This window comes from Salminus brasiliensis, chromosome 7, assembly GCF_030463535.1.
Source record: "Salminus brasiliensis chromosome 7, fSalBra1.hap2, whole genome shotgun sequence".
Classification (NCBI taxonomy): Eukaryota; Metazoa; Chordata; class Actinopteri; order Characiformes; family Bryconidae; genus Salminus; species Salminus brasiliensis.
The window spans coordinates 14491926-14519913 of record NC_132884.1 but is presented as its reverse complement, the minus strand read 5'-3'; the positions used below and the strand labels follow the sequence as shown (position 1 = coordinate 14519913).

The window sequence follows — 27988 nt, the reverse complement described above, 5'->3', positions numbered from 1 at the left end:
AGATAGAAGTCTTTTTTCTTTTTTTACAAAAATAAATTTGATTTGATTTTCTCCCCTTTTCTCCCCAATTTGGACTGCCTGAATTAGCCAATCCGTCCGTAATCCTCCCCACTGGGATGACTGGAATTCAAACCAGCGATCCTGTGATCATGGTGAATCAAGTCCCTTTTCCTTTTTAAGAAATTTCACCCGAACTTTCTTGCAGAACGCTTCTAATTGTGATAGTCTGGCCAGCAGTCCTAGCTGAGAATTTTCTTGGTGGTTCAGATGTGGTCTTGCCTTCCACAGTTCCCCTTAACTATCAGTTCTTAATGACATTTTGGACAGTGGAATTTTTGGGAACTGTTGCTCCCAAGATCAGTCATGTTTAATTTTAAACATTTAATTTTAGCTGCAGAGGTTGTGTTCACCTCTTTTCACTTCAAAAAACAAAAATCCACCAAATATGTAATCTGCCTAGGCGTGCCCAGACTTTTGCATACAATTCTATGACAGTTCCAATTTGTAGTAAAACATTTCTAAGCTTAGCCCTGAACCTTAATCCCAGTAACCAAAAATTGTTTATACATACATTGTACATACATTTTCTTTTGTAGTCCTGACAAGGAGTGTTAAGTCTGTCTGGTTTTCCAACATGGTTAAGACATTTTCCATCCAGGAAATGTACAACATCAGTCATGCACACGCAACCACATACACTCTTCCTCAAGTATGTCGGGCAGCAGTGCAAGCAGGTATCGGAGCAACGTCAAGCCACAACCAACAGAGAGAGCATGCTCCTGTGACCAATGAACAAATAAATAGACAAATAAATAAATAAACAAAACAAAACTATCCATTAATGTACAGGGTGCTGTGAGGAATCCAATTCTGGCTCTGGCCTGATCAATACAAATGAAACTACTGATTGGCCTTCTCTCTAAAAGTAGCATCGATTGGAAAGTCATTCCTCAACTAGCAGAGCAAAACAAGCCTTGATTCGTCCTATGACTCTGCTTGTGCTGGAGAGAAGCGAGATGTAAAAGATGTATGTGTGTTAAGTTATAAAACCGCCAAGGTGTAAAATTATGGATAGAAATTAAGGGCATCTCAAAATCTTAATTTTTACAGTTTAAACTCAATGTAGTTGATTGGCTAAGAGACGGCTGGTGTCTGAAATTTGCTCCATCAGTTTCATACCGGAGCTATGACGCTAATGTAGCCCACCAACTAAATCATCATAAGGTGAATAATCTACAGTTTAATTGTGTATGTGATTTCTGACACTGTGTTACATTGTATTGTCTATAAAAAATGTCTGCATATTAACAGTATTAACATTTAACAGTAGAAATCATGTAAAAATGACAACACATCTGGCAGCCAAGTTGCCAGTAGAATACTATCGAATAAGAAGTTTAAAATGCTGCTAGCATGTGCTAGCATCCCGGGATTCAAACGTATAGACAGTTGCACCACCCAAGCTCACCAGTACCACCAATGCTGGTACAGACTGTAGACTGTATTATTATTGACATTCTATTAATAACAACAGTTCTATACAGTCCTTAAAAGAAGTTTTTAAGACTCTGAAAGCTTTGAAGAATCATTTAAGCATTCAGAGTGCATGTGTATTTTTCAAAAACTGAGAAGAAATATTGTGTCATTTTAACTGTGTTTTATTAACTATATAATTAATTCCATTTGCAGTAAACTGGAATATTGTGTAAACCTGTTTTCAATATATTTTTCCTTCAAGTAAAACAAGCACGGAGAGAGCCGGCCTCTCCTCACTCATCTCTGGATTGTTCTCCATAGCAAAGCTGGAGCCAGAGCTGAAATGTCTCCTTCCAAAATAAACAATCAAAGCTGCTTTATCCAGCTTAAATACTCCCGAACTGAAAAGGCTCTCTGGCTGTTACCCGCAGGATAACAGCACTAACCCTCCTGAAACGCTCTGAGCTGGAGAGGGAGGACAAATACACGCACAGGAATTTGGAGTCGTCCGCAAACAGCTCTTAGTTGCTGAGCTAAAGCTGAATTCCAGTGTAGCCTGTTTGACCTTGAGGGTCAAAAAGCTTTGTAATGACACAGGGTCTCACTACAGTTACTTGTACTATCCTACTATTGAGAAACCTTTTCGCTAAAAATGTGCAAGATACACCCTCCCACGTAGTAAACGTCAGTCAGTCAGTCACTAGAGCGCTTCTATGGATTTATTTTAAAATAGAGGCCAAGAAGGGGCCACAATTTCAGGTTAGCAGCAAAATAAATCCCATTGTCATAACCCAAGAAAAAGAACACCACAGACAGGATGTACATTTCATGCCTTTAACAGATGGATGAAGACGTTAAAGAGACAATGCATCCAGTACACACACACACACACACACACACACTGACACCGCACTGAAGAAGCAGGCAAAGCATGGAGACAACTGAAGCAAAGTACAGCATGCAGAGATTTTGCAGAACATGGGAGAACAGGAAAGCAAGCAGTACAACACAGGGGCAGAAAGAAGAAGACTTGGTGGCAATTTCAGGAGGGGCAAAAAGCCCCAGAAAGTCTGGAGCTGGGAGCAAAACAATGCTGTGGCTCTGGTCCTCAGGCCCTCCATGAAGAAAGAGAAAAAGAGAGAGAAAAAGAAAAGAACCCACCTTCCCGCTGGTCTGAGAGTGGGGAGTGGAGTGATATTTGGATGGCGGGGTGCGATGGAGATGGAGGGAAGGGAGAAAGAGACAGAGAGAGGGAGAGAGAGAGAGAATACAAGGAGGAGAAGAAGAGCAAGGAGTAGGAAGAAAAGCAAGAAAACAAGGAGAAACAGAGAGAGTGAAACAGGCAAATATTCTGCTTATCCATACATGAGCGACAAGAACATGAGGATACACAGGTAAAACACTCGCACATATGCGTGCACATACACACACACACACACACACATTCTCATTTAAGACTTAAGGCTTGTAAGACTTTGTAAGACCAAATCTGTAGTGTCTCTATCTGTCAAATCTCTGGAGAGTTGCTGCTCAGCTTCTCAATCAGTTCTGTGTTTTCTATCACTACATAACAGACAGAACAGGGTGACTGAGATGTTGGCTGAGTACGGGTTCTGTCTGAGAGTGTGTGATCACATTTAGAGTGCCATTTTAATCAGTAACCGCTTATTATTGAGTAATGATAATGAATTACGGTCTCTTTAGGGCATTTTCACACCTGAAAGGACAGAAAAAAGGTCTGAACCAAGGTTCATGTTCATGTGTTACATTGTGTACATGTGCTCCAGTTAGTTTTGGTTTCGCACTGCAGTTTAGTGAGTGCACTCAAAAACTTGAACCCTTCCTACATCCCGTTGTTATCCACTGTGTAGACTGTCCTCCTATACTTGACCTTTACTGGTTTATAGGGGGGGCAGCCTTTCACAAAATGAATGAACAGAATTATACCTCTAATATGGCAATACTACTAGCAGCAACAACTTCAGACACCTGCAGGAAGCAAAATCCTCGCTGACCAATATAATTATCCATATGCACTCCTGCAGTTTATTTTTTTTTTACTTTTTTACTTTACTTTTACTTTTCCATTTCTGTTCCTTCTATTAGTTTTAATGAGTGATGATAGCCTGCCTCAACTTCCTGTAATTGGTCTGAAAGTCTGAACCACCTAAAAAGTGTTTTTACACTGCTAACAAACAGAACCATGGTTCAGTCTGATCCAGTGCAAGACCAACTCTTTTGATTGGAGCAAATTAGTTTTTTTGTCTGCTATTTTGGTTTGGACCATACTGAAAAGTCTGAAGGTCCAGTAAGTACCTTCTATGACTAAAACTAGCCAAATCAGTTGCACAGCACTAAAAGCGTTCCTCTGAAAAGAAGGGAGAAAATGAAGCTCTACTCTCACTTCAGATCTCAAACACACCACAGGTGCTTCCGTTCATTCTTCACCTGAGAAAAGGCGACTCAGCACTGTGGGTCTGAAAGAACGAGAGCTGATCAAGGAGCTCTTACTGAGAACAGAACACAGACAAAGAAGAACATTTGCATCCGAACACTGAAAATGGACACCTGGGTGTGGAGAAGGGTTTTATGTTTTTTTGATTTTTTTTTTTAAAGTTTAAATTTGACATTTTTGGAAGCTGCAGAAGGCAGTATGATAATGCCACAAAAGACTACAAACTATATATATATATATATATACTTTTTTTTTGGGGGGGGGGGTCATTGCACAACAAGATAACAATCCAAAGCATGCTTTGTTATGCTCAAGTGTACAATACAGATTTGGCAGATAGAGATTATCTTAAACAAAAAAGATTTATTTAAACAATAACTAGAACATCCCTACCGTCTCACACACACAGACACAAGCCCTAAATATGAACACTATCAACATAAACATACTTAAATACGACAAGGCTTACAAATAACTAAACTTCCTCACATACACACATAGATCTTAGTCTCGCCTACGTCCCTCTAATTCCATCCTAATCTGAATATAATTTGTATGAATTGATATATGTATTGCTATTTAGACAGTTTCCTAATCCTGTCTGACTACAAAAGCCAGTCTAGATTTCCTGAGATTATACTTGATCTTCGACATCCTTCGTTCACACACACAGAAAAACCACATACACACACAGATCACAGAACACAAGGCACAAACACACATTATTAGCATAAGCAATGACATATGCACTGTGGAGGTAGGAACCGTCATGGTGGCCGCGTGCGGTTCACCATGGTAAGGCACATGGGGATGAGAGTGAATGTGTGATCACGCTCACGGGGTGTTTTATGCACCAGGATAAGCATTTGTGGAATGGAAAATCCCATATACAATGTCTGTATATGCCCCGGTATACCCTGTGGTTGCAGAAAAGTTCTACACTCACATACACTACTGTTCAAAACATTGTTACTGTACACAGAATAATTTACTCAGTGTAGATTTACAGAAAATATTATAAACTATAGGCATACCATGTATACACTATTGTGCCAATGTCTTAGGCAGCCAAAATAATGGCTTAAAACTATTCATTTTAGCAAAAAAACAAGTTTCTAGACTACAAATACTGTATTCAGAAGGTGTTAGTGGTCAGTAAAGGTACTGATATGCTGTGTAGAAGAACTATTGGCTTGGCTTGGACTTCTCTGTGAACTTCAGCCACTGTATGGATTTGTGCAGTTCCACCAGCAGCTCACCTGACTAATTTTAATACAGGACTGATCTGATCAACTAGGTACTGTAGGTAATTGTATGTGCTTGGTAAATGCTTGGTCTCCTTGAAGAGATTGGTATTTATCCTAATGTTTTAATGTGTTTTTTGAAAAAAAGAAATTTCTAATAACCAAATGTACATAGAGATGCCTAAAACTCAGAAATGGCATTTATAGCCATTTTACCAGTGAACCTAGGCTGAACCTATGAGTTTTATTGAATACATAGCTCTATTTTCACTTTGAATCTTAACATTTTTATTTACATTGTGTCAAAATGTAATGATAAATGGACCAATAGAAAATCTTTTTTAAATTGAAAATTATAGATAAGTTTTTTCCCCCTCTCCTTTAGAGTTGCTGCTTTGGTGAGATATATTAAGCATGACGATATGTAATATCAATGATGGAGAAACTGTGGTAAGCCTAAAAACAAAAAAAACACCTAATTATGTCCTGCTTGTACCTCTGTCACTATGATTGTATATTTAAAACACTTTTACATTCTCCAAACTACCATAAAACTGTGTCTCACACATCAGGCAGTGAATTCATAACCATTCTATGTATGCTTTGGGAAAATAAATGGTAACGCTTTAATTGGATGGTTCATTGTAGATGCCTTATTCATGTCCATCTGTCATCCAACTATCGTTCATCTGAATGTCTCTTAAACGCAAGTGAACTCTAAGCTGAATGTAAATGATTGTCTCTTGAATGTAACCATAAATCCTAACCCGAACCTTAGATTTTAATCTTAGTTTAGATTTAACCTCCTGAGATGCGGACTTTTGCTTGGTGTGTATTTTATATTTCTCCTATTTGGGATTAGAAGGACCTAACAAGTAGAAACAATACTTAGGATAGGGTTAGGGCTAGGATTCAGGGTAGAATTAAGGGTAAGGTTAGGGGTAGAGTTATGATTTAGGGTTGATTCAAGGGCAAGGTTAGGGTTAGGATTTAGGGTTGAATTAAGAGTAAAGTTGGGGTTAGGATTCAGGGTTGATTCAAGGGTAAGGTTACGGTTAGGGTTACATTCAATAGACAACCCTTTACATTCAGCTTAGAGTGTAGTTGCCTTTCATGCATATTCAGTTGAAGGTGAGCATCTATGAGGTATTTATGTTGGACTATCTAAGTAAAGTGATACTGCATAAACTCTTCAGCCCTTCCTTTCAACACCACTGTGAACAATTGAGTATAGTCAGTAAGTTTCTCTTGAGCTGTTTTGCTTACACTCTCAAATTTATATTGATTTATTCATAATTATAAATAATGTACATTTTCCATTTTAGAATCCTCCATAGCTCTGTTCATTATTTTTGGACAGTGATTCCAAACCTTTGAACAGTAGTGTACACAGACAGACAGACAGACAGACAGGCAGACAGACAGACAGAAAGACACCTGTGCACAAAGATGAGAAAAAAAGAAAGTGTAGTGCAAAGAGAATAGAGAGAAAGAGAGGAAACACACCGAGGAGAAGAGAGGCACGACCGCCCCCACACACACACTCACAAACGCATTGCAGCCCACACACTAAGATCAGCCATGAGAGTTGAGTGTGCATCAAAATAACGATGTTTCAGTGTTACACACCTGTAGAGAGAGGATGTTAGACAAGTTCACACAAGAACAAACACAGTAAGCTGAGTGTTGGGGAGCACTGCAGGAGATCACAGCTGAGGTCACTTTGACAAAAACACAGACATAAGACAGACAGAATAACATAGACCCTCAATTGTTGGACAATGGTAAAGTAAAGATACACTGCCCAGCGGAAGTTTGGGGACAACTTGTTTCTTTTTAAATGTTCTGAGGAACATTTATTTTTCATCTTTTATCTTTTGCAATTACAGAAAATTATTTGCTACAATCTGTAGAAAAAAGGGTTAACTTGCAATAATAGTGGAAGCTTTCTAAAGCTATATAGAACTATATAGAACTTCCATAGATTCCATAGACATATAGAAATTCCATCAACCCTTTAACCTGGTTAGGAACCATTTAAAGGAATACTTTGGCAAAAATGAAATTAACATGATTTTTGACTCATCCTAGATGCAATCAATCCGCCAAAACAAGATTGATATCAGACGTCAGATGCATTAGGAAAGAATAAGAGATGCTAGGCTAGCGTTGCTATTAAAACATTGGAATTAGACCGTCACCAGTTTCATTTCAACAAATATCCTTTCTAAAACATCTCTCAATCGGCTAAAACACAACCAGATCTTTATTCGAGTTGTGCAGACAAATCAATGTGTATGGGAGAGAACTTGATAAACACAGACAAGACTGAGAAACACAGTACACCCTCATTAAATTCTATAGTTCTAAAAAACATCTGGTCCTTAGAAGGTCATCTTAGTTACATCTCAGATGCCGCATGCCTCAGTTAGCATGTTAAATATTTAAGTTCATGACAGTACTGTTAAAAAGCATGGCTCATTTAGAAAAGATGCTGGGGAAAAGCCTCTTCTTTCTAAAAAGAAAATGGCAGCACGGCTTACGTTTGCATAGTTGCATTTGAACAAACTACAAGGCTTCTGGAACAATATCTTTTGGATAGACAAGACCAAACTTGAGATGTTTAGACATACTGCATAGCGCCACATTTTGCAAAAACCAAACACAGCATCCCAGCACAAATACCTCATACCAACAGTCAAGCACAGTGGCAGAGGTGGATGATGATTTGGGCTTGCTTTGCAGCCACAGGATCTGGGCACCTTGCAGTTGTTGAATTGACCTCTGTATGCTAAAGTATTGTAGAGCTAAATGTAAGGCCATATGTCCAACAGCTACAGCTTGGGCAAAATTGGGTCATGCAACAGGACAATGATCCTAATTACAGAATGGCTGAAAAAAAGAAAAGAATCAAGTTGTTGCAAAGGCCCAATCAAAGTCCTGACCCCAACCCAACTAAAAAGGCTGTGATGGGACTATTAAAGAACTGGGCATTAATGAATGCCCACACATTTTAATAAACTAAAGGAATGTTGTAAAGAAAAGTGGGCCAGAATGTCTTCAGAACAATGTGAGACTGATATTAATACTGAAAGTATTGCTGCAAAAGGTGGTTCTACAAGCTGCTAAGCTACTACGCATACCTAGTCTTAGAGGTGTACTTATTTTTTTCCAAACATGGCTTTTTCATGTGTAGATGGTGGTGTTTTGTTAAATAAAAGAGGTTGTATTTACCTATTTTAAGACCTGCTAAGGACCAGACATTTTTTTATGTCCTGTTACATAAAACAGATAAAATAGAATTCAAAGAGGGTGTACTTTGTTATTCCTTATGACTGTAGATGGTAGGACGGCAGTGGTATGAAAAGTGAACTGCACAAAACATCATTTAGATGTATTTAGCTTCATGACAACTTAATGTTCAAGTGTCATCCTTGGTATGAAGAGTAGATTTTGCCTGAATGATGATTTAATGGATTCCATTTTCAAGATATTGTTAAAAGCATGACTGCAAAACAGTTTGGCTTAACAAGAATTTGCAACAACTGTCTTCACAAAGTGCATACTATCTTTGGATCATTAATATGTTGGGCAGTTTTTTCCTTCCTTTTTCTTACAGTATTATTTAATGCACAAATTATTTAAAAGAACAAGGAAAGTAGCAAGCTACATTAGCGTCTACAGCTACACTACACACTTTCCTGGCAAATAAATTTAATCAGTTCTATACTAAATATATTTGCTGTAACATTCCATGGCCTTCATCTGTGTGAACATGTCCTTGTCAATATTAATACACCTACCAGGTCTATCAGCTTTCCAGTCCTATGTTTTAATTGCATTAGCTTTGCCTATAGCTTATAAAAAAGGCATGGGAATATGTTGAGGTTGGCGCACAAGAACAGTTCTTCTTGTAGTGAATCTTGTTGTGAATTAGATTTTTGAATTAGATCATTTTTGAGCCTTTGTTAAAAGCACATTCTTTTGGCCCAAGGGTAGTTTAAACAGCTAAAAGGTTTGAATGCTGAAAGAATGTGGATAAAATGTGTGGCCTTTACCATTATTGCCAATCCGGCATTGTAGATTATTTACATGCGTGATATACAGTAGTTTTCCCTCTAAATCCAACTACGTCTAGGTTTTCATACACTATGTTCTTGCAGGCTAGCAATGAAAACATGCTCATCTGTAATAAAGACATGTTTAGATGTCCTCAGTATTTTAATGGGCAGTGCACCTGGTGTATGATTACTTCACTCACTTTCCTCCCGGGCAAAAACACAATTTGCCTTCAGTCTACAGAACTGCAGGTAATGTGCCTTGCAGAAGATAAAAACAGGAAATTACTGGCACAAGCATCAGATGAACCTCTTTCTTAACTGAGATCAAACACTGTCCCCCTCCCCCTGCACTCCCACCACACGCACCCATCCACACCCCCACGCTCGCAGGTCACAAATAAAAAAGCAGGTCCTGATTACAGACATTCATAAATATATATTAAATGTCACTCATCAAAAGGCAAGGTTCTAAACGTGTGTGCTCCATCCGCTGGCACGTCTGAAGGTGTGTGTGTGTGTGGTCTGAGTTCAAGATCAAAGGCGAAGGACTCCAGAGAGGATTGGGTGGATACGATCTTCTCTCTGCATCTTTTATTGGAGCTTCTAGCTGAGACTTTCTTATCAGGAGAAAAAGGGCATGTAGGCCATGTGAATGTTGCTTGCTCATTTCCACCAGTGCACACACAATAAACAAACACTCACGCATGGTCAAAATGAGCACCAAGGTCAGAAAACAAACACTGACATCCATCTATTCATATATGGAAATGCGGTGGAGCGTATCTCCATTTTTCATCGAAGTGGGACAAAACCTGCAGCTCTGTATTGTTTTCTTAAAGCCAAATTAGAATAAGGTTTTCAGACTTTTCACGATTAGAAATTATACTCTAGAATATCCAATGCATCTCTCCAAAATCAATCATGTATCAATGGTATCTACTCCTGTGTAGAGAGTATATATCTATTATGATGTAGCAATGGCTCCTACTCCAAGGTATATTATGTATTGATGATGATGTAGCAGTGACTCGTAGGGCATGTACGATTAGCCTTCACTGCTGTATAGATTAATTTTGCATTTGGCAATGTAGAATACATATTTATTAATGGCATCTACTGGCATGTTATAAAGCAATACCATTTATACCCCAATGTAGATTATGTACCAAAGGCATCAGTTCGAATATAGATAATATATCAATGGCCCCTACTCCAAAGTTTATTATTTATCAATGAAGACGTAGCAATAGCATCTAGTCTGATGTAGTGTATGTCAAATGGCTTCTACTGCAATACAGATTATGTATCCATGAATTTTGTTCCACAGGCATCAACTTTACTCTAGATTATATACCAATGCCATCTACTCCAATGTAGATAATGTATCCATGATTATGTACCCATGGCATCTTCTCCACTATAGAATATCTACTTTAGTGTGGATTGTTTACCAATGGCCACATCTTCAATGGGCATCATGTACCAAAGCCATCAACTCCAATATAGATTATATACCAATGGCATCAATGGGGATTATTTGCCACTGGCATCAACTCCATAGTAGATTATGTATACATTATTCTGCACTAATGGCATCATCACCAATATAGATTATAGATATAGATTATGCATCAATGATTACAAACAAGCAAAGAAGTATGTTCTGTAACCACACAGCCATTTCAAATCACTGGATAAAAACAACTTCTCCCTTTAAGGGTTAACAGAGATCAGTATTGGTGTACACGCTTCCTCTGAGAACTGAACTGTGAACTCTAGTTGAAACAAACCAGGTGAAGGCAGAATTCCCTTTGAAACCTCATCCTGTTCTCAGGGGAATTTCCACCTCCACCTTCATCCTCCAGCATCCTGGCAGGAGCCGCCTACACACAGCCTCAGACGGCTCAGCCTGCTTCACACACACACATGCACACAGTACATAAATTCCTGCCTGACCATCACCTCACTTGTTCTGAAGCCCCACCTCTATCTTTGTTTTCCTCATACCTCACCTCAATCTGACCTTACCCTCGACCTGGTTCTGACCGGCACCTCACCTGTCCCTGACTCTTACCTGATTGCCCCCCCCTCACCTCACCTGTACCTGACTCTTATCTGTACATGTTCTGACCTTTGACTCCCAGTTCTGAATCATTACAATACTCATACTCAGCTTTTCTTCCCTTGCTCTCCTCACTTGGCTGGCCATTTGGAGCAAACCTGATTCATAATTCTGTGCTCATACTAAAAATTATACTTCCACTAATACCTCTGTAATCTAAAAGGGCTTCAGCTAATTGACTACTATGAATAAACCACTAATAAATCTCCATCTGTGCAAAGATGTGTGAGTGTGAAGCTAATGAAACCAAACGTGGTTCTTCTATGGTATCACTCAAAGAACCTTTTGAAGCACTTTAATTTTTGTAGTATAACTGATGTTATTTAAGGGTCACAGTCCTACATTTAATACTATTCTACCTTGTATAAAGAAAAGGGACAGGAAAGGGGCAGCGAAACAAGAAACCTAGACAATAACCTTAACGAATAAAAACCAAACAACACACATTCGTCAGACAGAGGAGCAGTGGAATCGTCCTCCCTAGAGAGTGAAGGAGTATGTGATGTTCTTTTCACTTGACAGAAATTTAGAGGTATTTAAATTGTTACCGAAGACTAAAGAGAGAGAGACAGAGAGAGAGAAAGACTGTTTGATCCCGGTCCTGAATGCTGCTGTTAGAGCTGGAAGCAGAGGTAGTCATTTAAAGTTATTCCCAGCTATTTCCAGTCTTGACCCCTCTTACCTCTGACGTAAAGGTTGGCTGGGGCGGAGTAGCGAGTTCCTGCGCTGTTCATCGCCACACACTCGTACTTGCCCTGGTCCGACTCCTCGCTGTTCTCTATCTGTAATGCACCTGCAGACGCAAAGCAGGAGGTTACATGAGGAAACACACACAGATGCGAACACACACACACACATACTCACACAGCAAGGATGCACTGAGCTTAAACAAATAAGACAACACTCATGCCCTGACTTCAGCCTTTGTCCACAAGAGCATCAATAGAGTCAAGTAAACAACTGGAAACAGCACCGAAATCTATTCAACGCTGTGCACCCACTGCATACTGAACTCCGTAAGATATATGCTGGGTACTCGTTTTAAAAATAAATGGTTCTTAGAGTGATGCCATGAAAACCCAATTTTGGTTCTCTAAACTTACATTTATAAGTGTGAAGAACCTTTTAAAAAGTTTTTAAAAACTTTCCCTTGATGAAATGGTTCTTCACACTCACACTTTCCTGCAAAAAATGGAATAACAGTGGTCCTTTTATGTCATCATTCCAAGAACCATTTGGAGGCACCTTTATTTTTAAGAGGGTACTTCAGTGTTTAGTACTAACAAATAAAGTTGTATTGCTGTCAGTATGTGCAATAGGAGCTACTCTAATCTCTAATTATTTATTTTCAATAATGAATATGACTTATTTACTGTACGACACACATAGCCCGCCTACAACTTTCTGAATCTGGCCCATGGCGTCCAATTCAAATCCAAATCAAGTATGCGTGTTGGTAGGGTTGGCCGGCATCCACAAATTTTTATACCATCTCAAACTATTAGCGCTCTATACAGGGTTGTGTAGGTTTGGCAAGTGGCTCAGATGGTTCTTCATTTACGTAGCTTCAATGCCATCTCATCCTATGTTACTTTAAAACTGAGAAACTAAGTTCACTTTGGTCATGGGGTGACACACTAAGTGAACAATTTAAAATTAAAAAAACTTCAAGAAATGTTAAACCATCAGTCTAAAAACACTGCTCTGAATCAGGAGAGCTGGTTAGCTTAAGCGTAACACTATAATGCTCGCCTCGGAACAAATTCAAGTTTAGCTAGCTCGGTTACAGCTCAACAGAGTATCATGCAGCCCAGTGCAGCTGCTGATGACTAACTGCTGAGCTACCGACACAAGTGTTAGTGATAAAAACCTCATGTCTGAGAGTGCAAAGTAATAGAAAGGCGAAATGAGGCCGGATTTGCAGAGCCCGGACTTGTCGTTGGCTGTCTAGACTAAGAGAAGATAGCTATGAAACTAAACTTCACAGCACAGAACATATTCCAACTAACTGAGGCTCAAATCACACATGTTTAAAGGATAAAAGCTCATACCTGACAGTAGTTGAGTGTTGAGTGAGCCTAGGAGTTTTTTTTTAGCTGTTTACAGTGTACAGTGTACTCAGTGGACTCAGTGGTATTTTTCCCCACCCTGTGTCTCTCTTAAATGCACATGGGGAAATGATCTTATTTGGTTTATTTGCTGAGTTGACACAGAACAGAAATTTGACACAGGCATGTCATAATTTGGAAATACTGCGGTTTATGGTACTAGTTATACCGCTCAACCCTAGATGTGGGATTTCTCAACTCGGGCACTCCTTTATACTGTGCCAGTTATAATTAGTGTTAATTACACAACTGGGACACGGTTTGAGCTTTTTAACTTAATGAACCGAAACGAATTCAAACAGAGCTGCTCGTGTGTACCTTACAGAAGCATCTAAAGGCTACACAAGCTCAGTGTAAATACCAATTATAGATCCTAAATAGTCCTTTACATTCTAAATGTGAGAGGCTGTTACTACAGCGCCTGTTATTGTCTCGTTGCTTTGAGCGAGATGTTTGGAACTGCTGTCTGGCTCAAGGACAAAGGCACTCGAAGCCTTTTCAAAAGGCCAGAAATTACTGCTATTCAGCTATTTATAGAGCCATTGACAAGGATCCTTGGCCGCAAGAACGAACAAAAAGAAGAGTAAACACGAAAAGGCGATGGAGATCCTACAGTGATATTGTCATCAGTCATTGTCCTCTTTAAAGCCAGAGCTAAAGCCGCAAGCGACGCACATAACTCTGATCAATAAAAGCTCTCCGCTTGCCTCTAATGGCTTTTAACAGTCCCTCTGTCACTCCAAACCATTTCTCAGAGAGCTGCTAATGTGACCGGGGTGAGATATAGTCATCTAAATAGAATGAAGAGGATGAAGATACTGCAGAGCTCCGAGGCCAGCAGCAGACCTAGCATACTCTGTTCGTCCAGTATTAAATTATCACGGTAAACAATCACTAACTGAAAGGACGAATCCTCATGAGTGACCGAATTACACTCAGTCCACAAGAGTGTTCTTTTGTAGCCTTACAGAACATTCAAACCTACTGTAAAAAAAACTGGAATGCATGCCTAACTGTGCACCAGCAGCCATGAAAAGAACGAATGTGCGGGCAGAGCATGGAGAGGTCAATCTGCACTGTGTTGAAACACCTTAAGCCTAAACGGTAGCTCTTTTGTATGCCCCTGCTTTTCACCTTATGCTGTCTGGCAGTGTCTCGACTGTCGACTGGTTTGAATCCAGACTGATACCAGACAGCTGTTGCGACCTTAGGCCTACTAAAATCTCAGTGTTTTTGGTATTCATTCATTTATTTTTTGTTTGTTTGGACTGGATGAAAAACACCTGAATTCTGCAAGCTGACCAAGAGAGACTTACCACATCCACACATTTTGTTCTGACCTGCCTTCTTTGAAAGCGTCCCTTAAAAAAACTGTTCAGTGCATGGTTCTTTAGATAAATGTGAAAGTCTATAGCTTCACTGTAACCTTTTTTTTTTTTTTACCATGCTAGAACTGTAGCTGACGTAGCATTATGTAGCATTGCAGTAGTCCGCTTGAGGGAAGAAAGGCTTCTTCCATATGAAGAATTAAGTCCCAATAACCCACCTGCTTCCAGCTCAGTGCAGCATTCTTGCGTTTGTCCTATGTGACTGTGACACTTATATTTGGCAGGACACAGAACATCACAAACGAATGAAGAGTGTGGATGTTTTAGTCCAGACAGACGGTTAGTCCTGTGACTGTGCGCATGGCTGAGTGCAGTGCTGCTGTGGAGGGTTTATTGCAACATTTACATCATGCAGTTTGTGACTGATGGAGGCGCGTTTCTTAAAAAAAGAAAAAAATCCAGAGCTGCATTTCAGAAGTGCTCCTGAAATGCAGCATGAGGCGGGTTACACACGCGAGTCACAAACTCAAACCCAATCAAAGGATTATGGGAAAATGGGGAGAGAAAGTGGATCATCCCTAATCTGTAGCAAACTGCCTCTGTACAACACACATTTGCACACACATACACACAGGTGTATATGTACACAGACTCACACACACATTCATATTCGCGCGCGCACACACACACACACACACACACACACACACACACACACACACACACACACCAACACCCTATCAGTCTCCTATCTGACCCCACATCACCAGTATGACAATCAAGTGCCTGATGTATTCTAGATCTCTCTCTCTCTCTCTTCAGTTAAGCTCAACTACCAGCATCTCCCTCTCCCCTTCTTTCTCTCTCTCTCTTTCTCGCTGCCTCTTTTCTTATTTCCTTTTACTCTCCCTCTCCCCATTCCCCCTTTCTCTCTCCATCTCCTTTGCCCTTTCTTTCTTACTTGTACTCTCCCTCTCCCCATTATCCTTCTCTCTTCTTCTTGTTTTGTCTCCCTCTCTCTGCCTTTTGCTTCTCCTCTCTTCTCTTTCTCTCTGCATTTTCCTTCTCCTGTCTCTCTCTCCTCTCTCACACACTCACTGCATTTTCCTTCTCCTGTCTCTCTCTCCTTTCTCACACACTCACTCTGCCTTTCCTTCTCACTGCTCTCTCTTCTCCCTCACCATCACTCTGCCTTTTGCTTCTCCTCTCATCTCCCTCTCTCTGTATTTCCTTCTCCTGTCTCTCTCTCCTCTCTCTCACACTCTCTTCTTCCTCACTCTGCCTTTTCCTTCTCTTCGCTCTTTCTTCTTCCTCACTCTGCCTATTCCTTCTCATCGATGTCTCTCCTCTCTCTCTCTCCTTCTCCCTCAATATATCTTTTCTTTCCTCTCACTCTCTTTATTCTTCTCTCTCTCTGCTACACAAAAAAATCAGCACTCTAAATGGAAGTGATTTGAATCGGTTGGGGGGGGGGGGGTCTGTAAATGAGTAAAGTGTGTTAAATGAACACAGCTGCTGTCTTTAGGTTCACAGTTTTTCTCAAGAACTGGTCTGATGTAACACACATTATTCATTTGTGACCACTTCTCAATGTGCTGTTTTTTTTTCACAGCAGCTGCGATGTGAGCTGTGATGCTCCAGTTGTTCGTTCTCAGACACACTGGCTTCGTTAAGAGAATGCTGTGCTTTAGGGAGGAGTCAGCGTAGCTGCCAGGCCTCTTTGTGACCCACAGCCATTCCACTGAGGATGTGTCAAAGAAGTCGTCTGACAGAGATATGCTCATACTGTTATCAAGGTACAACACTACAGACAAAGTTCAGCCTTTAAGACAGCTGTCACTGTTGTTGATAGATAAGCAGTGTGTGTTATTGGCTATACACAGACAGTGTTATACACACATATGCACAACAGTCCATCCTGAAGCCTGAATTTGGTCCGTACTATGACGCGATGTGTCTGCTGTTGATCCATGTTTTGCTCTCTACATTTTTTTGCTTGTTCCTTGTTAGACTGCAGAGCTTCTGGAGTGGATAAATGAGGCAGATGAACAAAGGTTCATGCACAGAGAAGACGTGAGTGACAGAGAGAAGGGGAGAGAAAGGCGAACGAGGAGAGACAAAGAACGATGGTAAAATCTGGGTGAAAGGAAGGATGAGGCATTTGGACACTTTCTGTTTTCAGCATTCTTACCTCTGATTGGTGTACCACCTGGTGAGGTAATTTGAATGCAAATAAGAATTAAGAGAAGCATTAGTACAGAGGAGAAAGAAAGAGATCGAGATAAAGAGAGGAAGTCCAAGAGAAGAGAGAGAGAGAGAGAGAGAGAGAGATAGAAACGAGCATGAAAAGAAGAACCTGATCAGCTTATTGAAGGAAGGCATTCATTGTGTGTGTGCTTCTATATATGTGCGTGTGTGTATGTGCACAATGCATAAATACTGTGTGTGGTGTATGCATATAAAAAATAAGCTCCTGTAATCACAGCGTGTGAACAATGATCAGCCATAACATTAAAACCACCTGCCTAATATTGTGTAGGTCCCTCCCAGCTCAAGACAAGACGTTAGAAGGATCTTTTCTGCTATGGTTCTGTTATGTTGTGAGGTGGGGCCTTGGGCAGCCCTGACCTGGTCACCTGTCACTAGTTGCCCTTCCTTGAAGCAATTTTGGTAGGTACTGCATGCTGGTAACCCTGCCTGAAGTGTTGGAAATGCTCTGACCCAGTCGTCACAGCCATCACAGTTTGGTCCTTGTAAAAGTGGCTCAGATCTTTAAGCTTGCCCACTTTTCCTGCTTCCCACACATCACCTTCAAGAACTGACTGTCACTTGCTGCCTAATGAAGATGAAGACAACCAATGTTTTTCACTTCATCTGTCAGTGGTGCTAATGTTATGGCTGAGCAGTTTATGCGAGCCTGTGTGTGTGTGTGTGTGTGTGTGTGTGTGTGTGTGTGTGTGTGTGTGTAATATGAGCTGTATATGATTGTATAGCTGTCGTAATTACTGTTTTGCCCTGTTTGTGTGTGTTCTATGTTGTTTCTAATCATATGACTGCAGTAAGGGTTTTCACTCTGTGTGTGTGTGTGTGTATGTGTATGTGTGTGTGTGTCATAGCTGCGATATATGTGGTGTTCTCTCTGTGTGTATGTGTTTTAAAGGAATGGTTGGGTCGGCGATGCTATTACTGCTCTAATAAGCTAATAACCAATGGAAGTAAATAGTCACCAATTATCACTACTCAAATGGCATCATGCTAATTGGTAAATACTGGCTTCCATTTAATGTTAGCTTCCTTAGCATGTAGATTCAAACTATTCCTTTAAGCTGTATATGATTGTATAGCTGATATATGTGCAGTTTTCACAATGTGTGTGTGTGTGTGCTGTTTCTTCAGTAAGTGACTCAGTGCTGATCTCTGGTTATTTTTAGTGTGAACCATATTCTCATTCCCAGCTCAACTGTGGCCTTTTAAATCCTAGCACAGCTCTGCGCTGCATAAACCGCACAAATCTGATGCAATACAAAGAAAGCAACCCATCCTGATCAGCTGTTGAGTTAAGCAGCCGTTTTCTATCACAGACAACTTCGCTTCCAGTTACGTTACAAGCCAAAAGTGTGGAAGCATGCAGCGACTTTAGTTATTCTGTAAATATTTACAATAGGTAACATATATTATTTAATATGTATACTGTATATATCAATTTATTATGAGTAATTCTACAAAACTGGTGCCATTTGTGCATGGAATATATATATATGATATATGACAGGATATATATAAAAATGCTATTTACTGTCAGCCCCTCGGTATCACGCCCTTCCCCGGGGCAATTTTTTTTGTTGTGTTTCCGTTGTAGTTTGATTCAATGATCCGGTTCAGTGTCCATGTTCACGTTCAGTTATTCAATTCCGGTTTATCACGTCTTATTGAGCTAATGTGTTTCCCCTGAAACAGGGGGTACTTAAATGTACTTATTTGTACTTATTGGTTCACAATTCTCGTCTACAGAGCTCCTTGCCGAGAATTGTAGGTTCAGAGCTTCGAGGTAGCCTGAGAGGCTCGTGACTCAGATCGCGGTTTGTAGAGCCAGTTTGGTTCACAGTTCAGGTCCACTAGCAGACCTTGCTTCTAGCGTTGAGTTTTGCGAGGCACCTTCGCTCGCTCCCTGGATTTATCCGTGACTCTCGTTAACGCAGGTTTGGTCGGCCTAGCCGATTAGGGTTCAGTGGCTGGTTCCCCAGCTCTCTCTCACCAACTCTCTTAGCTTAGCTCCCAGAGCCCCCCCGGTCTCAGGTGTGCTTTTGTGTTCGCCCGTTTTGGTTGTCGAGTTTACGTTGTTTTACTATTTAGTCACTTTAGTTGCGGCATTGTTTGCTTTGTTTACCCTATGTGTTGTAAACCTTTTTTTGTTAATAAAAGTACTTGCATTGGATCCATCTCTGCAAGTGTTTGTCCCTCGGTGTCTGGCCTAACCAGCCATGACATTTGCTAAAGAGTAACATACTATTTTTTATTTTTATCACCAAAGAAATGTTTTATTTTAACGAACCTTGTTCTAACTTGTTCTGTCTATTTGTCTATGTACAGCTCTTCTAAATTACTTCACAAAAAGGAAGTGACATCACTTGAGCCTTTGGAGAAGCCAGAAACAAAGAAAGGTAAATTCTGAAGTTCTTTTCCATTGTATATTTTTTACTTATTCTTGTTAGACGAGTTCCGTCAAGCTTAATCTAACAACTCCGTCACACTGTTTTTTTACACCGTTAATGCAAAGATATTTCAAACGGATCATCATGTGTGCTAGGTGAAGAACTATGGCTTTTTTACAATGAAATTTACCACCCAGTCACATATTACCCGTCACATTTTATTGTGAATACAATACAATATGTTTTCATTGCGGGGATAAACAGAGCCTTCATGTAGTGGATTTAAAATAATAATAATTATTATAAAATGCAATGTGGAAATGGCACCCGTTTTATAGAATATCACATACTGCATCATTCTATAACATTAGAGATCAACCTTAATATTAACTCACTCCTGATACAACACACCTGACTCTTTAGGAGTGTGTGAATAAAGGAAATAGGCGGAAGTTTAAATAAATCTTCAGTGATTTCTTTAAACCTCTGTATTGTGCGTAGTGTTACAACAGCTGTAGCAGTTTACATATAATCATAGTTTGGTCATACTCTGGATGGTGTGTTGGTTATTATGCAGATGCAGGAGATCTGGATGATAATCCAACCACTTTCAGTGTGAAAACAGGAGTTTGATTGACAGGGAGGGGGTCAGAGACGTTGGGGTAGCCTCCGGAAACTGTGTGGCTTAAGAGTTAAAGGCATCAGCAGTTTGCCGAGGGCTTTACTGCACACTGAGGCTTTAGGCTGGGCCTGCAGTGTCGCATTCGGTCATGGTGAAAAATAGCAGAGCACTACTATATTTTCAACATGGCCAGAGAAGGACAAGGTTTCCCTTTTCCAGCTGGAAAAACAGTTTTGTTCATCATCTAATTTTGCTGTTAGAAGACAAAAGCCCTTCAAGAGTCTGTCAGTGGAACCTGTACAAAGTTTATCCTCTGTATGGAATTTTTACTAAACAGAGAGACAGTTTGGTTATTATTAATATTATTATTATTATTATTATTATTATTATTATTATGAGAGTGCCTGGGCCCACATACAGAGTTTTATAATCTACCTTGGTTCGCCTTGTTCAGCATCCAGTTATGTAGCTCCTTTCGAAGAGGACCGAATCTGTTACTCATCCAACATGAAAACGAAATTCTTGAAATAATTGAGGTTTTTGAATCGTCCATTTTGAAAATATTCACATATTCCTAAGAACTAAGAAATTAGTTAGCTTATTGTAACTGTACATCAGTAATTACACTCTAAAGTGCACAGTATGTAATAATCCATGCTCAAATAATGAAATATTACTAAGTTTTAAAGCTTCACCCAATCTATTCATCTATCTATCTACATACCTATTCTGCATTCAGGTGTTCTGCACATTTGCATTGTGGGAAAAGCGAGCTCAAGAGCAGCTGGCCATGGAGCCTCTCTCCCTCTCTCTCTCATTTTCTCTCCCTCTGCTTGCTTATCGCGTGTGCTGCATTGTAAACAGATTGTTGATTGATTGCTAGGGAGGAGTCACTAGTCTGGTAATTACTGTTAGACAGAGACATGTTCCAGTCGCGATAAGCCTCCATTAGATACAAAGGACGCTGAATTATTACTATTATTATATTTTTAATGCTAGAGTGGGTGAAAAGGCTGTAAGAAAAAAAAAAAAAAATCCTGATTAGCATTTCTTGATGGAAAAAGCCTCTCACCACAGGCTTATAATTTGAGAGCAGTTCTAATCTTGAGATCAAATAATGGACTCTATCAAAACAAATAAATTACATAAATGTCCAGTGGCCAAGTGATGGGCAGAGTAAACAGGAACTTGTTCATCAGTTTCACTTTGTTGGATGTCTCTGGTGACAGGGGCTGATGAAGCCGGTCAAAATAAGTCAAGTTAAAGCTCAGCCCCGTGTTCCAGCCTGTGGAGCTACGGTCATTAACAACTGTCTCACTTGGTTGTCTGTAGAAGTTCTGCACTGAGCACTGAGCTCAAACTTTCTTCTTTGCTCTGCTTCTCTTCACAGATGCAGCAGTAGAGTTTGTCTTTAATTTCATCAGGCCTCAGGTTAATGCAGCTGAATTTATCTTTTAACTGGAGCTGCTGTCTTGGAATTATTAGATACTGTGCCTTAACTGTATGTTAACAGACAAGTTTCTGTTAACTTGCGTTTTGGTATTCAGAACAGCCTGATTAAAAACTTTAAAACAATGTTTTACAGTTTATATATAAGAGGATATATATTTTTTGCATATGGATCAAATTAGGAAAGCTTATTTACAGTGTAAAAATATGTAAATCTGGAAATCTAGAACTTCACTTTCCACAGACTTTCACTTATTCTCCACCAGATTGTAGAATTAGTACTTGGATTCAGTCTAATAGTTTATGTACATGTTTCTAAACTTACAGATTTTAACTAATATAATCCATCAGCACGACAACAGTAAGAGTCTGGCCATGAGCTTCCACCCACTGGTGCTCTTTATAATCGTTGCAACAATAGAGATTTGAATTTAACAGTACTAATAACAGGCATGAAGGTATGGGGCCCTGCACTCTAAAAAAATTATAATAAGTAAATACATTTTTTAATAAAAAAAAATAAAGCAAATTGACCATTTGGCACACTCAAAAAATGTTGACTTTACTAGTCATTGCACTAGTCTGCACTTGCCGATTTAATTCTTTTGAGTGGAAATGTCTGTCTGTTTACTTTTTGAGTGTATATCTGTGTTTCACTGACAGGTGGAGGGACAGTTGCGTAATTCCTCTCACCTGAGCGAAGTTGCTTGATCCTGCCGTTGCTGCCGTTGATGTCTACGGGTAGGAAGTCTTTAAACCAGGAAATTTCCGGGTCAGGATTTCCGCTGGCTGCACAGAGCATAGTGGCTGTGCGTGTCCTCTCGACTACTTTCAGCTGGGGGCCCATGTCTATGGTGGGGAAACCATGAGGGATCTGGTCCTCTGTAAAACACACACACATAGCAAAACACACGTTCACATACCTTTTTGAAAACCCCTACCATAAAAAATAAAAAAATAACGGTAACAACATTCTGTAGGTTTGCGGTTACTGACTGTAAGCCCATCAGCTGCTGACAATGAATCAGACCCTCTCTGGAACATTCTCAGCAGAGCAGTGACACTGGCATGGTAGTGGCATGGGAGCATGATTTGTGCTGGTATGAGATCTCTGCCTTTATACACTTTATGCAGGAAAGAGTTAGAACTGCTCCTTAAAGTAGAATACAGTTTGCAGAGAGTCAGATCTCTGGAATCAGACTTGGAGGGGGGCATGTGATCCAGGCCTGGGCCTCTGAGCATCAGTGCTGTGTGGTGTGAGAGTGGGACACAGAGGCGTGAGAGTGATGAAGAGAGGCGGAGTGGAGTTTAGAGTGTGAAATCCTGCAGGAATGGAAATACAGCCAAGCCCGAGGCATGCCTAATCCGCCAAGGGTGTTTCTGGTCATGGACATGAGAAAGAGAGAGAGAGCGAGAACGAGAGCAAGAGTAAGAGAGATTTGATCATCCACCCCCACCCACCCCCCCCCCTTTAAAAAATCAGCCCAGAAATCTAACACCCTGCTATTGTCAGCCTCCAGGTCTTACTTCCAACCAAAGGTGTCGAAACTATTTACATTCATTACTTAGATAGAAGTTTAGATACTAGGGTTTAAAAGACTTCTATACAAGATGAAGATGAACTTAAGCTTTTTACTCAAGTTAAAGTGTAAACGTACTGGTTTCTACTTAAAGCATAAAAGTAAAAGTAATGTAAGGAAAACAAAGGCCAAATGCTTGTTGGGATGCACTAGGCTGCCTGTTTCAGCTGCAGATCTGCTCACTAAAAATGAATACATTTCAGTAATATCAAATATATTAAAGGAGTATCTATGTGCACTACTGAGCATTAACATGTGTTTCATTAAGCAGAAAATATGATGAGTAGTTGTCTATATGTATTGTAATGGTGCAAAAAGTCAAACTTCAGAGGCATGTTATCAATAAGCTTTATTGGAAGGTAAATGTGGGGCTAAGTTGGGACATTTCACTCGAGGTCTCTTGAGTCTCTGCCAGGGCATCTTCATACTAGGCTACATACGTCTGCTATGTCCTTGCTGGAGTGTGACGTGACGTGCAGGTGCGATGGATCGCTTACAAACCAATAGGGTGTCACACTTTCTGGATGGCACAATGTAACAAAGTATTTGTACTTTGTTACTTCACACAGAGAATTGGCTAAAGTCTAAAGTTAGGAAGGAAAATTGTGTGAAAATAAAAAGAATGAAATATGAATTTAAAAATGGTTGTTTCACAAGTAGTTCAAAACCACCCTATCAGTATACCAAAATGTCAACAATTAAATGATTTCACTGCTGAATTTTTAAGTCACTGTTAGGCAGATCATGAGGGCATTATGATGATTATACTTGCCTGTATGAAAATACAAAAGATCAACTTGGATTGGATTGGTATCTGCTGTTTGGTAAGTCAAGATCAGTCAAGATCAGTACAGGAATGGGGGGGTGGCACATGCACCAAAATGCTGACTGCTCTTTTCTTGGCTTTTTGAAGTTTGGTCCATCCGAGCATACAGTATAGTTCACTGAAACAACTGTTGTTAGTCATAGTTGCACAGCTAACCAGCAAAGCAATTTATAGACATTCATTTAAGAACTGAATCTTATTAGTCATATTTTTAAAACGATCCTTAGACTACCAGTAATTGGTTTAAGTCCTAAGATCAAGTGGTCTAATGCACTTTAATCCATACAGCTGTGTACATTCACTGACTGTCCACATGATTAGAAACCCCAACCACGTAGCTCCATCTTTTTGGCGCTGGTGTCTGCAGTGACCGTAGCCCATCTGCTGATGCACAATTTAGGATGGATTAACCATCCTCCAGACCTTTATCCATAGTCAGATTCTGCCCTACTCCTGTGAGAGTGTGTAAAGCTTGCAAAGTGCAGTCAAACAGCAGCATAGCTGAATTACGACCCAAAGGTGATGCGAATCAATATTCACAATCGCATTCGCCTCCTCATTTCTCTCGTACTTTAGAGCAAGACACGGGAGAGAAGCCTTGCCGATCGAAACAGGTTTTCGCCGGTTTTCGAGGCAGGGTGGAGAAAACTATTCAGGCAAGAAAGAGAAAACATCAGCTATGGAAGTGTCTGTGAATGTGGACTGCCATTAAAGCAAATGGTTTGCGTCACTTTGTTGACCTGTGATGACTTGCTAATGTGTGTCTGAGTGTGAGTGAGTGTGAGTGCGTGGAGTAAACTAGTGTAATCAGTGAGAAAAGCAAACAGACGGGAACTGTAGCCATGCTATCAGTCTTTCTCTGCCAGTTGATGGTGTGGGAAAAAACAACTGAGTGGAAATGGAGGTGTAAGAGCACAGCATGGATATGGAGAAATTATTTAGCCATTCATCTCTGTAACCAAAACACCAGAAATACTAATGAATATAAGCTTTACCATCAGGTTAACACTACACTACTTTAAAAATCAGATCAGATCGCAGTACTCTTCACAATGTCTTGTAGCCAAAAATCTTTTGCACACCATGCGACAGATCAGCGATAGAGGGTCATGAATTACAAGATCTTTCACCAGGAGCAACCTCTCCATGTTTTGTCAAGCATACACACGTAAAAACTGATGCCAATGCAATGCAGGGGACACTTTTTTTTTCTTCCAAAATAGATGCCCGTAAGAAATGAGTGAGGCAAGTTGTCTGTATGTATAATTACTTCATGTTTAGCCTATCAAAATCAAGTGTTAACATATTTTGAGAGTGGCTAAGAAGTCTAATGTGCTACTACTATGAAAAAATAAGATATCCGAAAGGGGGCAAACATTTTTTTTACACCACTGTATGTAAACAATCTCTGTTCTGACTGGCCAGTTTTGTACCTTATTTAACACCAGCTTGGGGTGAAACATTTCTCAGACCTTCGCTGTGAATAGGTGAGGCTAAACTGCTGTAGGCTGAATAGGCAGACAAATGACAAAGAACACTCAATTAAAACTTCATTAAATGAATTCAGATCTTCAGGTCCATTTTCTAAGCAGGGACTGTATGGACTGGAGAAGGAATGGTACATTTGAATCACCAGTGTTGACGTTAGAAGGCTGAAATGTTCATAGTTCATAGTCATAGCTAAACATTCTTAATGAAAGTTATTTAAAGTTTTTACATTTGGTACACTCTTTACATTCACCGAGAACACAATAACAGTTGAGGCTTCACCTCTGACCTCATTTTGTCTAGTATGATGTAATGGTACTGATATGTAAAACAGGTGGTGAAGAGACTTCCTCTACAAGCGGTGGTAATGACCCAGTGTTGGTGTGAAACTGGACTCCACTGGTTACGCATAGCGTCATTAAGCTTCCCTTTTTCTTTCCCACAGTGAGCATTGTCTCTATTGTAGGGCATTAGAGCTGAGAGGTAACAGTAGGGGTGAGAAGTTTGTGAAACACTCAATAAAGAGCTTAAGGAAAGAAGAGAGGATCCCTCAGAAAGCCACAAAAACGAAGCCCAAGGAACTCCCTGGAGGGTCCAATTCATTCCGTTTCTTTCTTTCTCTCTCTCTTCCTTTCTCTATCTCTTTCTCTCTCTCTCTCTCTCTCTCTCTCTCTCTCTCTCTCTCTCTCTGTCTGCCATCTCGTCCCGAGGAACACCCTGCTCTGTCCTCAGAGTTCAGCTAAGGCTCTGGTTTTTCTCTGCGGTTTGTGTTGTTTACCTGCTGGTGCTGAAGGCCAGTATGTGTGCGGTAAATAGAAAGGTCACAGCGAGGTCAGAGTGACATGCTGAGGCTCAGAGGAGAACACACACAGTCTGGGTAATGGAGCTCAGTGGGAATGCACCATCAACACCACCATAAGCTCAGCTCTGCTCATCAGTGGCAGGACCAGGAGAAGGCTCTTTAAACACTGAAGGCAGCAGGAAGGGCTGTAGCGACTGGAACACTATCTGTGTTAACACCGATTTACAAAAACATGATCTAAACAAGCAAAGGAATAGCGGCTTATGCAATCAAGTGATACATTTATCATGCTCTACAATAGGGGCGCCCATTCCTGATCCTGGAGATCTTACCACTCTGTAGAGCTTATTCCCCTCCTCAATCTAACACACTTGGTCCAGGTCCTACAGGGTCTTTAAGGACATCTTATTTTAAAGCCAAGTGTGCTGGATCTGAAACTTCCAGATCTCCATGACCTGGAGTGAACCTCCCCCTGCTCTTTTAAGGAAGTTTAGAGTAATTAGGCTTTGTTTTTTAAAGAAGCACTTTATAATGCTTTATAATGATTGTCTGACAGACTACAATACACTTCAAGGAGTATATGGAGTGATATGGTCTATATTATTTCATCGAAGAAGCACTCTATAATGCTTTCGAATGTCCACATGAACCACACTGTCTTTCTGACGGACTGCAGTACACTATAGGAAGTGCAGGGGGTGATATGGCCTCCATTTTTCGCTACACCGTAATAGAATGAATGTCTTGTTACAGAGATGGAACTCTGAATGATACAGGCACAAAGTCAGAAGAGCGGTTCTCTGATTAATTAAATAATAGTCAACATATTTCCGTTTGTAGAAGTAACTGTTAACCCCAGCCCTATCGCGCACGCACACAGCAGTCCATTGGCAGAGCTACAGCTATTGTAGACCTCAGCTGTGGGAGTCTGGAGTACACAAGAGTACAAAAGAGTACAGCTCAACAAGACGGGTGGCGTCTGCTATTCCTGATAACCATTTACTCTGAATAAAAGCAGACTCAAGGTATAAAGGTGCAACATGAACTCTGTTAAAGGCGATGAATCATTTACCTAAGTGTACATGCTGGGCACATGCCAGATTCTGCCTCGCCGGACAACAGACGCTTTGTTCCGCATATCTTCACTGTTGTAAGAAAGCCTCTTACATCCAAAGCAGCAACTTTAAAAGAGAACTGAAAAACACATTCTTTATTTTTATCTCTGTTACATTTTTACAGTAAGCGTCAAGGCGTGGGCTAGAGGGGTAAAAAGTGCCCCCCCACCTCCATCACTGGGCATCAGTGGAGCAGTGGAACTGTGTTCTTAGGAATGATGGTGCTCCATCCAATACTTTTGGGAGGAGTTAGGGAGTTGGGACCGAGGTTGGGTGATGATCATTAACCTCGGTCCCAACTCCCTAACATCAAATTCTCACAGCAATGGATCTTCCAAAATCTAGTAGAGCAGAATAAACTTTTTTTTTTCACACCCTCGAATTTGGAAGAAACAATTAATAAGCATGTGTCCCAATACTTTTGTCCCTATAGTGTGTTCATGTTTGTTTTTTTTTGGTTTTCTTAAAATAAGCTACTCACCCACTGATCGTATGCGAGTTAGCCACCCAGATGTAGCTGTACGTTTACAAACATACTGATTCAGTCTATACCTTCTATTGTACTCTCCTGATTTATTAAACACTGTTAATGCTATTACATCTTTTATCTCTTTTATTAAAGCAGCATTATGTGAAAATTGGCATTTCTTGCTCTTGGGC

General features: G+C 40.2%; 1 protein-coding gene across 15 annotated transcripts in view; it reads right to left on the bottom strand.

Annotated features, from left to right (window-relative positions):
• The window catches only part of ptprfa (protein tyrosine phosphatase receptor type Fa), a 288662-nt gene that overhangs the window by 106788 nt on the left and 153886 nt on the right, over positions 1-27988 (bottom strand). For 9 of the 15 annotated variants that reach the window (XM_072683950.1, XM_072683949.1, XM_072683951.1 and 6 more), the window contains 3 exons: positions 22211-22399; positions 16986-17003; positions 12041-12151 (listed from right to left, as the gene is read on the bottom strand). In XM_072683950.1, the coding sequence (XP_072540051.1) occupies positions 12041-12151; positions 16986-17003; positions 22211-22399 (318 nt within the window). The remainder of the gene's footprint in view (positions 1-12040; positions 12152-16985; positions 17004-22210; positions 22400-27988) is intronic. The other 6 variants (XM_072683953.1, XM_072683954.1, XM_072683957.1 and 3 more) reach the window with 1 other exon arrangement.